Genomic DNA, 18,423 nt, shown 5'->3' with positions numbered 1-18,423 from the left:
TGGATTCCTAATAATATGCCTATCACATGAGGGGGACTAATAATCGTGCATTCGCGCAGCCAAGTCGTCAGTCAGTGTCCAGGAAATCTGGCTACAGCTGTTGGGAGGAGGCATCCCGGGAATGTGACAAACCGGCTAAACGCAAGTGGCAGTCGGGGCTGTTTTCAAATTCATAGCAGACACACGGCGGGGCTGCCCATGCAGCACACACACACACACGATTACACAAACACATGCATCGGCCACACATGAGTGGAAACCCTGCTGTGTTGACAAGTGGCTTCTGTTACTCCGAACACACACATATGAGTGTCAAAAGAGGGTTTCACACTTAATTGTGAGTATGAGTGTTGTGCTACTTCTCAGTGAGAATGTCATTGGCATTAATGATATCATTTTCTATGTGAAATGCAGTGTGAATACTAGTGGTGTTTATTAAAACCACCCAGACAGATAATGATAAATAGCAAAGACAACTTGCTCTGACTATAAACATCCATCATACAGCTGCAGACCTCTCGTTCCCAAACAGACAAACGCAGAACGTGCACGTACCCTGTTTTTCTGAAGTCGAAAGCAGTCCATGTCTTCAGATTCTACTCCATGTCCTAAACGTTACTGCCATGAAATCAAAACTCCAGAGGAACTCTGAGCTGCCTGAGATCAGCATACAGTATCCTACCACATCCTGTGTTTCCACTCTCACTCTCTCTGCCCGTCTCTCTCGCTCTCTCTCCCCCTAACACACACTCTGTGATGGGACTAAGAGAGGAGGAGGGGGGGGGGTTAAGCAGTTGCAGTCTTTGAAAGGAAAAGTAATGCTAATTCAGCTTTACTGCATTAGATGGAAAATAAAACTGTCTCCTTTTTAATGCGTCAGGAAACTCTGCCCTCATACAAGGAAAGAAAACTGTACTTGTGCGTAAGTGGGTGTTCCAGAGTGGAGCAAGGGGCAGTTGTTGCCGTTTAAACACTTGTGCAGCTGTTGCGAGCAGTGGGGGAAATAAAAATGAGAACTTGAGGAGGTCAAGAAATGCAAAAACTGCCCCTAAACCCACAAACTATACGTACTGAGAGATTCAAGGTTAACGCTCTTTGTCTTTTCCAGTTCAGTGAGTCAGTCTGGGGAGGGAAAAAAAGATGAGGGGGGAAAAAGAACGGGCAGAAAGAGATGGAGAAGACATCAAACTAGACCCAGTGACCCAGAGACACAGCAAGAAAAACAAACATCAGAGATCAGAGAGAGACAGAAATCGGGATGGTGTTTGTTGCCGTACCTCCACTATCTCTGTGCAGGCCCAAGTGACGAGATGCTGCTTGTGAGGATCTATGACAGCCACCTGGACCACGGCATTGGGTTTCCTGTCTCTGCCTGTGGCCACCAGATCATTACAGGCTACAGCAGAGGAAAGAGAGGGAAAGAGGGAGAGAGCCAGTGGAAGGAAGAGAGAGGAGTGGACGGACAGAAGGCAAGGGGAAGAAGAGCCAAGGAGGGGGGGGGGAAATCACAAATGAGAGGGAGAATGAATATTTACAAGAGACACAAAGTGACACAAATCAGACAGAGCTGTGACTAAAATGAATAACACAATGGCAGGGGAGCAACGGGAAAAAAATAAACAGAGGTTTTATAAAATATCTCCTGTCAGATTAGAGCACGAGCCAGAGAAGTAAAGAGCTGCATCACCAGGAGCGAAAACTATCGCCGTTACTCACTGGGAAAACAAAGTTTGCTGGAATAAAATATATATCTATGTACAGAACACTGACGGATGCAATTGCTGTCTGAACATTATATTAAAAAGGCAGCCAGACAAACAGGAGTCCCTCTGGGAGAGAGATATCAAGTTTTATTCATTTCTGATGACAGAATTACCCGACTTAGCTGACTCCAGTGGACAAGCAGAGTATGCATCCCACAATTCCATTATAGGGAATCTGGCACTTTAATGAAACTCTGATTCGTCATCACAGCTGATGAGTCTATCCTTGACACTTGGCTACTGTAAGACTTCCTCTTTATCTGTGTACAACTGTGTCATATCCAACCCTTAGCAAGGGAAAGGGCGAATTTCTGTGGTTACAGTGGAAGTTCAGTTCAGTTCAGCGCAGTTCATGCATTCTGGACCAGCACATGATCCGTTTACACGTTACTAGTGTTTTAATTTACAACGACACTGTTGCTTTGTGAGTGAAATTTAAATAAATAATTAAGAAAAACTGTGTTTTTTTGTGTCCTGTTCCGTCACAGTGAGTTTGATTTTAATCTTCTTTAAAGTAACTGAACAGCAAGTGGCGATAAAATGCGATCATGCCAGAGAATTTAAGCAGAGTGAAGAAAAAAGAAATTTACTTGAGGGGAAAAAAGCAGAACATTTCAAACTAGAAAAGCACTCGGAGAGCGCAGACCTCCACCAAGGCAGCTCAGTGCCTACAAAATACACCCTGCCAGCGCCTGGGTCAGACAGCGAGTGTTCTAACCAGTGATAGCGTCTATGGATCACGGCCAAAATGTAATCACTTGTTCCTGGTCCCATGGCGGACATTTCCTGAAAATTTCATCCAAATCCGACCGTGACTTTTCGAATTATGTTGCTAGCAGACAGACAAACAAACTCTGGTGAAAACATATACCTCCTTGGTGGAGGTCAACAATGCAGGAACACTGCCAAACACTTTGAGCATGTCAAAACTTTTCTATTATTTGTCACAATTGTTGTCCTGTTAAAAGTTGAACTGTATACCCATTCAACAAAATACAGAAAATACTGTTAATATCGGAGACGATACATATTGGCTGGAAATAATTTTCCTCTGGAGAGACTGGTTTGAAGAGGTCAACAAGTGCCGAAAGGCTGAATACAATACTAGACTAGAGAGTACTGGAGAAATGACTGGGGAGCTCATTGTGAGCCCACTCAAAGTTATCACGGCTTTGCTGGTCATTCCTTACAGCAAACTTTTCTAACTACATAAAGCAAGGACTGCAGTGCAGAGGAGGCACCGAGAGCACTGTGGAGGCTGCTAAAAGGGCCTAAGAGTCGATGTAAATTGCCATTTGGACACAAATTAAGAGCTGCGTTTTACATTATGTAATTAGCAAAGCTCTCTAACTGTCGTATTACTAAATCTCAGTGGCTGATTTAAGGTGGGTTGCCAGTGAATAGTTTTAAAGGTAAAGATTCAGATATAAATTACTACACTGCAAACCTCTACTTTACTTCCAAGGGGCAGCCTTTTCCTATTTGATCTCTTATTCAAAATTCCCAATTGTACATGACTCACGCTGTAAGTTGGGTTACTTTTAATACTTTTTGACGAAGACCTTTGATTGCATTTGCTCATTCCTCCAACCCTACATCGTATGACTCGCTATTGACCCGCGACCCTCATGTGGAGGATAGAGTGTTAGAAGATGGACGGATGGACAATCGGTTATCAAATCATCAACAATTCTGTCTCTACATCCATGATCTGACACAATTATTCTGAGTCTGGACGCAGTGGCGAAAGGTAACCTCTCACACACTCACAAGGACTGCATCAAAGCTGAATTATAATGTACTTATATTTAAATGTTAAATGTAACTGCGACTCAGATCACCTAATGAATTATGCTTTCAGATAGAGTCAATGTATATCCACTGAAATAACTTCATTGAATAAATACGTGCAATCCATTTCTTATAGAGCCCATTCTGAATCTTTTTTTTTTGCGAAAATTTCCCTTCAACTGTCAGAGGCTGTAGAGATAAAGCCACAGCAGGGGAGCATTAAGTAAATCATGAAAAACGTGTGCGTGGTCATTACAAAGCAAACTGAGAAATGACTGAGATCACGGGCCACTGATCTATACACGGCTATACTTTCCCCAAAGGAGATAATGACAGAGAATAAATAAAAGAAAAAAAAACATGATGTCACTGAGTGTATGCATCACATATGCACCACTGAGCAATACCCTTACACGACATAAAGCTGGGTGGACTATTATCTCACTACACGTTTTTAAATCACTTCAATACTGAACAAAATGTTTAATTCTCAAACTACATGGTTCTTGACTGTAGAAGAAAACAGTGAGAGAGAGAGAAAAAAAAGCAAAGTCTTACTAAAGTCTAGCTAACCACATCATGTAAAACATTCAATAATATTAAATCCAGTTCAGTGGAGTGTGTTTACTTGTTTTGACTGAAGTCATGTGAATAAAAATTTGTCCAAAAATAAAAAAAGATTCATACAAATTAATTGGGGCGTGATGACCCTCTCGAATGAAAGCATATTTGTCGAAGATTTTGCACATTTTCCGGTTACTAATTCCAGTTAAAATGGGCTTTAATCCATTGTGTGTGTCCATCGTGAATGACTGACTTGAGTAAACAAGGACAGCAAATGAGTGATTCTTTTGATTCCACACTCCCGGTCTGTTTTAGATCAGGCTGTTTGGACGTCCCTCAGCGTCGTCTCCAGTGTAACCAGAGCAGAGGGTAAAATAAAGGTCAGAGGTTAGGGTTAGGGACCAGGATCTGACTAAAGAGAGGGTTAAAGCCATGAAAAGGACTGGGGTTAGGGTTAGGATGGATTATATCCACTGCGGGCTCACACTCTGACTCTTTATGATTATAAATAAATTGTAATTATTTTCCTTGTCAGTGCAACATTGCAAAGTTAATGGTTCTTACAAGGCGACGGCAAGGGACGCGAGTAAAGACTGGATGAAAACGAGCTGGTGAGAAGGATTAAAACAGGATAATAATATTATCTGCAGCCAAAAAAACATCAGTTTTAAAGAAAAAAATTGCATGGCCACATGCACTGATATTCATAAAATAAGAATCTGTGTGACTGTGATATGTGGGTCATTAGTCAAGGCCTTTTAACTGTTCATGCACCCACACCGGCTATACATAAATACATAACTATGTGCTATACATGCAATTATAGGCTGCCTAGGTCTGCTATAGGCCATATCGGTTGCCATAGAGACACGTCTTTGTTTTGCCTTTTAGTGTGTTGCTTTATAGCGTTTCCTCGTTGAAAACCTATCCAATGTCTCGTTGTCTTCGTGACCTCGCGACTACAGCCGTCCTGTTCACTGAAATTAGCCAAGGTGCCGAACCCGCGCAGCAGCAGACTTTCATGCAACATCCCTCACATGAGGGATACACAACACTTAGTCTCACTCGCTAAGGTCACGGCTATTATGATGATGGGAGAAGGTGGCAGGAAAGGGAAAGAGAGACGGAGGGTGAGTGCGAAAGGGCAAAAGGGTCCCTCAGAGAGACGTTTAGAGTTTAAGGAAGGAAGCCTGAGTGAGAGCGAGGATAATGATAGACTGACATGGAGGGAGGAAAGGAAAACTGTGGCCTATGAGAGAGGTTATCATAATGGCCTGTACACAAGAGAAACAGTTCAATTTGAAATATAGAGCAATATATTTGCACATTTTTGCGCGGGTATTTATTTGTGCATTATCTACCTTATGTATTAATTTGGCAATAAAAAAGACTGTATGGCTGCAATCATACATCCATCCATCCATCCATAGAAGTAATATTTACCGATTATTATAACAAACTTGACAGTTGTTTGTTAGGTGTAAGTTGTTTACTTAATGACAGGCCTAAATTAAACTTGACTGTTGTTCTTTATGTCATCATATCCATAGGTAAAGGATAGAGAATTTATATTTTTGCACTACTGATTTTGGAAAAATAAGCAAATATAATACGGTATGTGAAAATAACAGCGTTGTTATTTCAATGTGTCAGATAGCCAGAGGGTGCAACTATTTGTTTGGCATTGAAAACATGCTGAATTCCACTACGTCACATTATGTTCGTAGTAAACTCCAGTAGCAGTAGATCAATGTGTCCTAAATGTATCACTGGCAATGTATAGGGAGATGTTCAATGCCGAAACCTCTGGGTAAGTATTGACGACTTGAATTTGATTTTTGCAGCCATGGGTCATCAGTTCAGTGAGCAGCAGAGTGTCCTTTTGGGTTGATCTAAAAGCAGTCATTGATTTGCTAAAAGCAGCCACCATTGGAGAAAGATAGCTGGTCAACAGTCATAGTTTCAAGCCAAGCTTTTAAAACTTTTCTCAAGTGAAAGGTTTAGATTGGGAATATATTGTGATGCCTGGGTTTCTTGGCGAAGCAGCTGTGAGTAAAATCTAAGACCCACTCTCTACTAATCTATAGTTAGTGGACAGCAAATTCCATGTAGCACTGTTATGTGGTTTGATCCAAGTTTTGACAAGCGCTAGTATCTAAAGGCATAGTTGGTTGGCAGAGGCAGACAGAAATCAACATAGACAAACAACACACTTAGAAGTAAGGGTTCCAAAAGGGTCCTTATACAAGGGCTGAGGTTCTACCTGGAACCATTTGCTGCTGAAAAACCCTTTCCCAAAAATGGGGTTTTCAAGGGTTCTTGGTAACACAAATGGTTCCAGTAAGAACCATTTTGATCCAGAGAACCCTTTAAAACTCCTATCCTGAATAAAGGGTTTTAAAAGGGTTCTTGGTGGAAACCTCCAAAAGGGTTCCAGGTGGAACCTTCATAAAAAGGAGCAAAAAAGGGTTCCCCTATGAGGACAAGCCGAAGAACCGTATATGGTTCTACTTAGCACTTATTTCTTAGAGTGTACTTGTACAAACCAAAACAGAAGGAGGTTGATGTGAGTCAGGGTTGCTACGATGACCAAATGTTGGCTTGAGTAAAAATAAAGTCAACAATAGTGCATACTACAGCAGATTCCTCAATGACCATAACCATTGAGCGATTGGAGCAATAATGTTCCAACCATCGCTGGAGACTTCAATCACAATGCTGTATTTGCTTTGTATGATTGAATGTGCCGAGCTCTTTCACAATGAATTTTCTGGAAATTAGTTTTAATGCAGTGGGCCCTCTGTGACCGCACAATGAATCTAAATTCCATTTAATTGAGAGGAGAGTCATGGGAGTTGCCACTGGAGACAAATATATGCTCATCTCCAGAAGACGATTATTCATCATGATAATTATTTCAACGCTTCAATTAGTTTGACAACATTATTTGCATGTACCGCCATTTGGCACACCTGTTTGCCAGTGGGTCTGGGGAAAAAGGCAAGAAAATAAGGGCTGTCGAGTTGAGATAAATACGCCCTTCAACTGTTGTGCTGCTTATGAGTCATGTAAATTCATAAGCTGCTGACAGACATATTACATTAAACTAGTAAAACACTGCCTGTTTATGTGTGAATGCAGCCTCAAGCTTGCTTGTATAAATTGCATATAATTAATTTTTTTTTTTGCAGTTACAATCACAAATAAATTGTATACATACAAAATGCCCTCTTTTCTGATTGGCTGTTTCCTGAGCAATTCACAACTAGGTCAATCATATGTGATTACAGCCCACGACCGTACCAAGATTGTGAGTAAATCCAAGAGCTCTTACTGTAGGTAGTGGATATCATCCATTAACTATAATCCAGGATTGGATCATTTATAAAAATGTTGGTTTTATTATAAAACGGCATGACTTTGAAACTTTCTACTACGTTTTCAGACATAAAATATCTTAAAAACTTTGAATTCTTGCCTGCTAAGTATTTCACACATGCTAATTAGACAATTTGTCACCTCATCGGCATTTTAGAATTGTTCTTTATAATTACCCGTTTGCTTTTTTGAAAGACGGTGATGGGTGGTAGCTATTAGAATAACAACAATTGCATTGATCAATATTTCTTCACAAATTCAATTAGCGCCACGTCACATAATACTGTATATAATAACTCTGGTGTGAGCTGTCTCATTAAAGATAGAAATTGGTGTCATGACAGAAAAAACACCAGCTCTCAAATAATCCGAAAAAAAAAGTATGGTTGGTTTGAAAAATACATTTCAAGGTGTCAAATTTACAGAAGGATGAGCCTGAGAAACAGTTGACCATTGTATTCTACAGGGTTCTTGAAGAAACCCCATTATCGCTAATGTTGAAATACAGTGGTGTAAATAGACAAAGCAAAGTGATCTACAGACTGGAGGCAGATTTATTGCCAGTAAGATAATTTGTTCTCTCATTATCCTCCTTTCCTCACTAAAGACTTCACACAATGTTATCTCAGTTTTTGCTTAGGCTTTGGACAGCAGCACACTAGTTTTTTGAGGATTCATTTTACTTCTTGAAGAAAAAAAAAAGGCAAGTTTTTACATTTTGGTCAACATAATGCAGATTAGCCTTCACTACCCTGACCCAAGATAAAACAACACCAGTATCATTTTCTCAATATTCCGAGAGCTGGCTGAGGATCTTCAGAAACCAGTGAATAGCTGTTTTACCTCGGCTGAGTGGCACTCCTCGTGATGAGTAAACAACTTCATGTGTTAAAGAGAGCTCCCCTTTAATCATTACCATCTAAGGACAGCCATAATCTCCTGAATGCCAATTTTGTTCTTCAATGATGTAATTAAATGCTAATTAGCAGCAACGTTATTTGCAAAGGCTGGACACTTTGTGTTCACAATTTAAACACACAAACACATGAGCGTGTGCATGCAATTAAACAACAACAGTTACTCAGAATAATGTGTATACATTTTTTTTCAAACCTGTGGAGTGTGGAGCAGCTGCAGCCGATTTACAAAAGTGACAGGAAGTCAGTCACACCACAAATTGCACTGGCTACTGTGTCGATTCTAATTCCAGGTCCTAGTCATCCAAAGTCACTGAATCGGTAGCAACTGGACTTCTTGAAGATGCTACGTGAAGAGGCTACTGCAGTTTGCGGTGAAAGACATGAATTTAATATCTGGGTGAAAGTCTGAGTGCTGCTCACTGTGACTCCCGCTGAGGAAATGGAAGTGCACATTTTGGACAGAGGACAGATGGTTTGAAAGCGGAGGGAAGGAAGCCATCTATGTCAAATTTGAGAAACCATCTCTCAACAGAGGAAGGGGTCAGGATCGACAATAACACCCATGTCCCCCAGCTTATGATGCTGTTCTGTCATCTCTTCCCAGGAGACTAAAGAAAAAATGTCACATGACCACAGGTACCCATGTGATCTCAGGAGACTAACACTGACCACTGGAGCTCTTCAACTGTAGATGACTCTCAGTCACTCCATTCACATGACATTAGAAAATGAGTGCAAAGTAGAACCATATAAGGTTCTTCGGCTTGTCGTCAAAGGAGAACCCTTTTTAGCTTTTGAAGCGTTCCACCAAAAACCCTTTTAAAACCCTTTATTCAGGAAAGGGGTTTTAAAGGGTTCTCTGGATCAAAATGGTTCTTACTGGAACCATTAGGGTTACCAAGAACCCTTGAAAAACCCTTTCTTCTGGAAAGGGTTTTTCAGAAGCAAATGGTTCCAGGTAGAACCTCAGCCCTTGTAGAAGGACCCCTTTGGAACCCTTATTTCTAAGAGTGTATATCAAATTAAAGTCAAGCTACGACGGAATGTATATGTTCAGTCTCAAGCTTGCCTGGGCACTGGCATGTTGGAGGACAACTTCCTGTATTGAAAGTTAGATGTAACACCTTCCTTTTTGATAGAGCTTATAGTTCGAGCTGGCTCAGGCAAACCCTGAAACATCCCTTAGTTATGCTGCTATAGACCCAGACTTCTGGGGGAACTCCAGCGGTGCACTCACTTACTCCCTCACACTCAGGGTATGAATATGACATTATTACATGACATTAATCTTGTTCCTTCTCTCCCCTAGTTTGTGCCTTTGCTCCCTGTCCCCTCTCTCTCTCTCTCTGCCCTCATCTTGCATGCGACCCCTGGGCTACAAGATCCAGATCCATTTGCGAGTTGTTATTATAAGTATTATGATGTTATGATTACATTTTTTTAACAATCTATGCTACTGCTTATAAAAATGACGTGGTAGCATAAACATATTTTTTTTATCGTTATTAATGAGTTTAAAACACTTAATAATACATTATATATATACTGTATACATCCCGTTATCATGTCACCTCTCACAAGAAAAATAAATCTAACAAACTATAATACCTCCACATGGATTTAGCAAATGTGATACAGAGGTGCTATACATTGGGAAAATGTTCAACCAAGGCAATTAATGTAAAGGATCAGTGTACCATCTGACCAGCTAAATCGCTTTTTAAGTGTTTAAACCACAGATGTCTGTTTATTCCTGGCAATTAACAGTCCTGGTGGTCCCATTGTCTTTGCATTGAGGTCAGAATTACAGTGAGCCTTCAGGGCATTTGACAGCTCATAGAGGGTGTGTGGGGTTCAGCGGGAGTACATTCACACACCGACACTGAAGACGTCAACATTGAAATCTCACTGTACGTACTGTACGATCCGAATGTAAATACTACTCTATTATGAAAGAAGATGCTGTTGACAGCAGGCACAGATACCACCCAGGAGGTCATGAAGTGATTCTTAGGAGGATACCTTTATAAAATGATCCTCACAACATGAAATTTAGAAACTTAGAAACATAGAAACTTTGCCGGCCCCCGGATTTAGTCTCTTAACAGTGGGAAGTTTGATAAAAGTAAAAAAAAATATATATATATATGCTGTCTGTTTTGACTCTCAGAGATAAGAAATATTTCAGCATTCAGTACATTGCCTTGAGTAATATTACATTTTCCAGAAATAAAATCCAACAAGCTTAAAAGGACCCTCCTGCTTCTGTCTAATATAAATTATAATAATACCACAAATGTAAGGATGTCTACAGATATGCCATTAATCCTGAGAGATCCCTGCATTACTGTTTCTGCAAGCATGTGACTCTTTAGTAACATGTGGTACCTATGGAATAATGTTATCTAAGAGGGCTCCTAAGCCATAAATACAAAGCATTCAAAGGCCACAAAGCTTCACTGTGTTTCTGGGCCAATGAAAAAAGGAACTGACATTACTAAAAGTGTGCAATTGTACAATCAGGTCCACAGGACTTGAATGAAAGTGCCCGCAAAGGTGCCAACAATGTGTGCGGTGGCTGCACTTATAGTACTTCCCTCTGAAGTAAAGAATACTTTTGAATCATAGAAATAAACACAAGGACTTACCAAGGCTGAATTCCACTTGAGAAAACTTGGGTGTTAGAATGGCACCTGAGAGACAGACAAAGCAAAATAGAGGGGTAGGTAGAGGTAAGATAAAAGTAGAGGGAGATAAAAGGAAAGAAAAGGAAAAACATCATAACGATGGAAGAGACAAAGCAAACAACACACATTACCCACAGTCTAAAGCTTAAGCTCTTGTATCCCACAACAATTTCCCAGAGCCCAGAATGACATCTGCAATTGTTGCTTGCTGAGGCGTGAGCAATGACAAACACAAGGATACTTTGTTGAGAACACTCTAAAGAAAAGTGCTGAAAATCTTCTTATTAGCCAAATAGGAAATTGTTAATATTCAGCACTAGCTTCTGAAAAGAAATATTTTTTTTCAGAATTCAGAATTAATAATCAACAAATCACGTTTGCCCCACAGAGGTGACAATCGTAGTCTAAATCCAGATGGGTTGGGTAACGTATACCAGTCTGAAATAATAATATGATGTCTTCAGTAAAACTTCCTGGAGTATGATAACATGGTGCCATGTTCTCCAGACCCTAATAATCATTTGCAAAAAATATAATTATCTTCAGCGTATCACAAATTCTGCTGCTATAAAATCACAAGTGTTGCCTGCTGAGCTGTGACAAATTAACTGGATGACAAGTCCAAATTAAACATGACTGTTGCCGGTTTTGTGTTTGTGTGCTCTCTGCATGCCCCTGTCGGAAGTTTGTCATGGATTCTCAGTTGGCGAGAGAAGTGATGCAACATCACAGTTTGAACACTGGTGAACTGGACGTTTCTCCGTGAAATCCAAGCGAGACATTTGATAAATTAACTTTAATTAATATAAAATCAATGAATTACGTACGAGATTTAACGGCTATAGCAGGCTACCAACAATGCCTTTTTGGTGATATAATGGTAAATGAAATGTATTTGTCTCAGAGCTGCAACTGCCCAACACCCCTTTTCTAACACAAGATACCAGGTCCTTTTGTGTATTCAAATTAGGACCCAACTTGCACCTTCCTACAACATCCGCATGGAGTCAGCTCCCTGATACCTACATTAAGAGGTGTGAAAACACGGCCTGGAAATGGCAGACTCCTTTGTCTATTGGAGGAATGCGTAAGGGGAGTTGCTTAGGTCAAAGAGGTGTGACTGTTCATTTTACAATATGCAAACTCGTGACTGCAATGTGCAAAGAGTCCCATGGAAACGTTTGTCCTTGAGGTGTTGTGCCATAATAGACGAATAGATGACTGCTTGTATAATCTGTCACCAGCACTGTCCGTCATCCATCACTCAACCATTCAAACAGCGAACAGATGAAACACCTGCGTGAAGGTCCAACATGTGGAGGTTCTCTAACCAACGAAATGGCTTTTTGCCGGGGTGCTTGGACACAATTGGCCTCTCTAAGGCTCATCAGCCTCACTAATGGGCCATGGGTAGTCGATGCTTGCTGATGTATGTGCACCACACATTTTGCGATAATACTTCACAGAGACTTAGAATTATTTACTTGTGTTTTGCAATTATTTCCATCTCTGTAGATTTGTGGCAGCTTTTATGCTCAGTCAAGGTTAGTCTCAGTCAGCCTGAAGAGTGCCTGAAAAGCCTTTCATTATAAAATGATTTCACAGAGACGACTCAGACCAATCAATAGTCTAAAAAAACTAAATGATGCACTACTAAGGAAACTACATATAGAAAACACATTAAAAGCCCACATATCCAACTGATCCTGAGATTAAACCACCAGGTCCGAACCATCTGTGAAGACCTGCCAGCAAAACATCAATAACGAAGGTATTAAGGAAACCTTTCAGGCAGGAAAGACAAAACAAATAATTAATCAAAGTAATCCTGTAATTAACAGGTAAAAAGTGCTTCTTGGATTTTTCCACCGATAAAGGAATATTTTGCACTCAAATACTTTTTACTGATACATGCATAACACGTGATAACTCCCACTGTCTAATATCACAGTATGGTCATTTCCATCAACTGTCAGTAAATATATAAAAGGTGTTTCCTTCTGTTTCTTTTCTTTTGCATTTTTGATATTCAGCAAATGTGTTGAATGAAATTTCAAATCACCAGAGTTTCCTTCTCTAATCAAGATGGGCTACATTTGAATAAATAAGCGTATATGCAAATGTGGTGCAGTGTGCGATGTGCATACACAGTACAGTAAATCTCATTGAATAAATCAGTTGCACGAACAGCTGAAGAACACGGCCAAGTAAACACATACAGTTACACAAATAGGCCAATTACACATTTAAATAAACTGTCTGCATGCTGAATATTCCTTTCATTTCATTCCTTAGGGGTCATGTGTCATGTTGTCACCACCACGGCTTCCTTGCGAGTGCTGATGAAACTTTAATAAGCTTGGATGACATGTTATGTGTTGGCAACAAAGGACTCTTTAACTAGGTGGGCCTGAAACAGTGCCAGATGCTGGGTCCCATCTCTGATGGCGCATTACCACACGGGACTGTCACTTGAGTCTAGTTCTGGAGGATTCCATCTGTGCTTACACATCACCTAGGAAAGGATGATTGAAGTCAAAAGATGACAGCGATCTACGGCGTGACTTGTGAGTAGAGTGTCAAGTGTTAACAGAAGTTTCATGCGAGACGATCCGTACGTTTCCATGCGCAGTTAAAGGAATACACAGGTCACAGCCGTTTAATTGGACCACTGTCTTTTTTCTCAGTAAACATGCGCCAGCGGGGAATCGATACGAGGCATTTTCTGGTTGGTCTGTTATGTCACAGAGCAAAAACAACATTAGCTGGTGGCTAGTTAGTAGGATGTTGAGTGACACTCTGTATCTTTCCGCCATCCATTAATTTCAAAATGTTTCATTCTTTAAGCTGACAGAGATTAAGTCTCCTTGTCAGTCAATAAATGCTCTGCTCTTGTTTTTCCGCCACATTTTTCTTCTTCTTTTGTGTACCAGCTTTTTTCATTTTCAGGTCAAAGCCCAAAGTCAGTGCGTTTGGTCAAATGTATTCATGTAGTATTTACTTTCAGGAATTCATTTTAGTGCAGATTTTAGTTGGACTAGCACAATAATTTGTACTGGATGAACATTATGCATCTTTGAGCCTAAATACTGGCTTGATATTATTTGAGCGGTGTTCCAGTTCAAGTCTGGAAAGGTTGCTCGCTTGTTCAGTGAGACGTTTTCCCCGGTTATTAAAATCATGTACTAATTATGCATGCAGAACCTGAGGACAGAACACCTGTTATACACAGTGACTCCAGTTTTGTCTTTGAGCGCTGAGCGCATTTTGTGTCATTAACCCTTGGTGAGAATCGAGCTGGCCAAAACAAATACAAAATAAATAAAAAATACTAATTGCGCTCATTACCCGTTACCTGGGGAGAGGTCAACCATCTGTACTTGTACATTTGAATTCCGTCTCCTTTAGCACATGAAGCTCCAACACGTGGATAAGCATGAGGAGAAAAGTGGCACAGGTGTGGTATTTATAATCAATATCTGCTGGCATTATGAATATGGTAATGTGCTCAGCATGGCGGCAGGCAGCATGCAGGGATGCGGGCGGCACATGCAGATGTAACTCCCAGAGGGGGCCCAAAGCAAATGAGGTGTGCCCGAGGAAGCTGCAGTTTCTTCTGGCTCTAGAAATAACAGCACAGCCCCACTGTACCTCCAATCTATCACCTCCCTGTCTGCGGGTGGTATCAGTGGGGAAAAGGCATGCTGTAGGGAGCGAAAGGGTAATTTATAAGGATGTAGGCAGACTGGGTGATTTCTCTGGAATGACCACGTTAATTAATGTACAGGGACTTAAATTGTCCGTCTCGCAGATGATCATTTAACCCTCTCTTGCCTTCTCATAGCCCTGCTTTCTCACCCACAGTACAGTGTGAACGCCACTCACGAGCATCTTGTAGATACTGTGTAATGTAGGGGCAAACAGATTTCACACGGGATTGCTGCTTATCCCTGACTCCACACAAAATAATTGAGCAAAGGCTCTAAAATGCAGCCTGTCGCCTCTCTGGTCCCATCATATGCTTTCCATCTCGACTATAAGAAAATCAAGCCATTTGATAAACCCTCTCACAAAGCACACAGTGCACACACAGCTTATCCACGTCATGAATAGATATTACATCCAAACACCTATGCCAAAAAAAAAAAAAAAAAAATCCTGTTTATAATTTGGAATATTATTTCCTCTGGATGTTGAGGAAATATCAGTAATTCACTTTTACAAAATGGGCTTGATATTTCAGAGACACAACCGGCGGTCTTTTGAAAGAAAAACCTCCAACCCAAATACAAACACTACCACCAACTGCGTTCATCCTCTCCACAGATGCACAGCCACACACTAATTGCAAGTCTTTCTTCCTGCACCTCCTTTTGTCAAATCTTCTCATTTCCTCTCCTTGCTGGAGTTTAAATTGCCTTCACAACACCTGCACATCCTCTCTGAAGGTTCAGACATCAGCCAGGCTAACACACTACCTCTAACTCGATGGATGTTTGAAAAAAAAAAAAACAACAACAAAAAAAACAGGCATCCCATTAGGACAAGTGGTGGTGAATGGGAGAGTGAGTTATCGTCACATTAATGCCCTGGGAGATTGAGGGGGGGGGGGGGTGCAGATGGTTCTCTTGCTGGCGTTTAATGAAGTGTTGTGAATCAGTTGGATGAACTGAGGAGATCTTTGACTGTTGCATCATGGGGGATGGAGAGTTAACAAGGGTGCATACAGTTTGCTTCACATTAGTTTGGGGATGATAAGCAGCGTGCAATAAAAATCGCACATGACGCAATTTTATTGAAAACTGACGTCTATGCAGACGCTGCAATAAATGATTGAACAGTTTAAGAAAAAAAAGAAGACGTTTTTTTTTTTTACCCCTTGTGTTTGTAAAATGCCAATTCAGTCCCACCTTAATAAGCACTGAGACGCAACCAGTTGGGTCCCACTTTTCTCTCCCGTCACGGAGGAGGAGACAAACTATTTCACCTTGCGACTGATAATGTGGGGTTGTCAACTTGTCTTTCGTGCCAAACATGGTAATTATGTGCTTTTGCTCTTTTCCTTTTGTCTCCCAGGATGCTTAGGGAAACAAAACAGAGGTAAAGTAGAGGTGTTTGTCATTGCTGCTGCACTCCCACACCTGTCAGGTGGCATATCTAAAATGTGACTAAGATTTTATAAGAGCGCATATCTGAGGTTCCAAATCAGGTCATAACTGTTGAGCGGGGTGAGCATTCTAATGTGTGCATGTATCTATAGAGTTTGGGGGGAAAAAAAGATAATGAATTGCACCCTCATTCCTGTTTCTACACTCCCATTTGTTTGTCCCCATGGGGAAGATGATGGTGTTGAGCTTGCATGCCAATGTAAATGCTAAGTGGTGGTGCATGCATAGTGAGTGCTCTTGGTAAGCAAAGGTATAAGAAGAGGCTTTGAGGCATCGCAGATATGGCTAATCTCTTTAGCATTCTCCTGTTGTGATGGGCACTGAGACATCTCGTTTGCCTCCGCCAGTGCTCATTAGCGACAATAGATTCAGGCCATATGGAATACAGCAGCAATAAAAAAGCAAAGCACAGACAGGCACACAAATAGAGCTAATTTCGAGACATTATATTTTTGACTGAGACTGTTTTACACACTGTTCTGTGCCGAGCTGCTAAATCAAATTCAGCACTAATCACCTCATTAGGCGGAATTTCTGATATAATTCAGCACCTTGTAAGACCCACCATTTATAACTTTTATTACATAATTACACATAATTGGTCTCCTGGAAAAAAGACAGTCAGCATCTTTTGTAAAAAATCAATTGTTAACATTACGACTCAAATGTCATTAATTTATTGTAATTTTAAACCTTACATCGGTACATTTTATTATTCTCTGTTATAATTATTGTACTTTTTCCAATTATTACAGCGTTATGAGCCTGAGGCGTTAGTTTCCAAATAGAACAACTAAACTGGTGTGAATTCAATTAATTGATCATTGATCGTCGTACATTTCAACTTATTTGCCTCTCTTACGCTTGCAGGTACCTCCACCCTTCTAACACACGCTCTCACACACACACACACATACACACACAGTGAGTTAGAGAGACTGCAAAAGCAAACTGAGGGAAAATATTAAAAAGAACTAATCACTGGAATAAGCACAAACAATGGCATCCTGACAGACTCAGTTTTAGAGTTATAAAGGAGAGACGATAGAGATTGAGAGCCAGAGAACTCAGCACAGTCAGCTCACCAGCAGCAGTCAGTCCTTCAGGGTTGGCACTCAGTTCCTTCATGTCAACCATGCAGTGTCCCAGGTGCTGGTTGCCGTCCTCCATCTGTCCAATTTGCCTCACACTTCTCCCCCCTGCACCTCCTCTCCCGCCACCTCCTCCTCGAAACGCCACAGTCCAGTCCAGTTTTCCACGGCTCACACACACACAGTCTGCCAGGCAGAAAAAGCTGTCACAGAGATAGCAATCCTGCTCAGCTTGGATTCTTGCTGCCTCACGGCTCGCTCTCTTGCAGCATTAAAGATGCCTTTTGGAAACTAATATGAGAGAGGGGGGGGGGGGGGGGACCATGAGAGACTTGGAGCAGAGAGAGAGAGAGAGGGAGGGAGGGAAGGAAGGAGAGCAGTTGAGGAGAAGTGGGGAAAGGGAGGACTGATGAGGGAGTGAGACTCGGAATGAAAGAGAAAGCAGGACAGAATTGATGCTATGTGCGATACACAGCTCTATCCATCAATCTTGTGCTGTCAGTGGGGCACCGAGACCAGCCTGCACAGCCAGAGAGAGCGAAAACTCTGCCCACTCTCTCCCTCCTTCTCTCTTCTCACTGCGCAGTCACTGCTGCATCCAGACATGGCAGCAGCAGGGGTCCCTCTGATTTCTGACATCCGTTCCCCACTGCTTCACCAGCCTCCCTTTAGCCACTCTGCCACCACATTCCCATTTCCTCTGCAAGCAGCAGAAAACAATTAACGAGCGTCCAACTGCTCATCTCCATATGGTGAAGATATATAACGACGCACAGCCTGTTATTCTGGTACTTACAAATGCAAAGGCACGAGAACGGGGGTGGACGGGGGAAATAAAAACATTAAATCTGTAGCGTAAGTGCCAAGTATACACCGATATTTAATTAACAACTTCAAATGAGATGGTTACATAAGTAATATACATTTTTAAACCAAAGGAAATGACATCACTTTACTGATGATACACAGCCGTATAAAATGAATAATAACTGTTATTAGTTATATGAGCCAACTTTATTCCAGAATATGTGTTTTAAAGCTGATGGTTGTTAAATCTATCA

General features: G+C 41.1%; 1 protein-coding gene across 1 annotated transcript in view; it reads right to left on the bottom strand.

Moving 5' to 3' along the window:
* inpp4b (inositol polyphosphate-4-phosphatase type II B) overlaps positions 1–17,441 on the bottom strand; it is a gene marked incomplete at both ends in the record, with an annotated part of 134,570 nt that extends 117,129 nt beyond the window's left edge. The window contains 3 exons of the mRNA XM_083909515.1: positions 1,278–1,396; positions 11,065–11,109; positions 17,357–17,441. Of these exons, the coding sequence (XP_083765641.1) occupies positions 1,278–1,396; positions 11,065–11,109; positions 17,357–17,441 (249 nt within the window). The remainder of the gene's footprint in view (positions 1–1,277; positions 1,397–11,064; positions 11,110–17,356) is intronic.
* Positions 17,442–18,423: the final 982 nt, after the last annotated feature.

The sequence above is a fragment of the Microchirus variegatus genome, assembly GCF_963457635.1.
Source record: "Microchirus variegatus genome assembly, chromosome: 23".
NCBI lineage: Eukaryota > Metazoa > Chordata > Actinopteri > Pleuronectiformes > Soleidae > Microchirus > Microchirus variegatus.
This window is presented reverse-complemented; position numbering and strand designations above follow the sequence as displayed.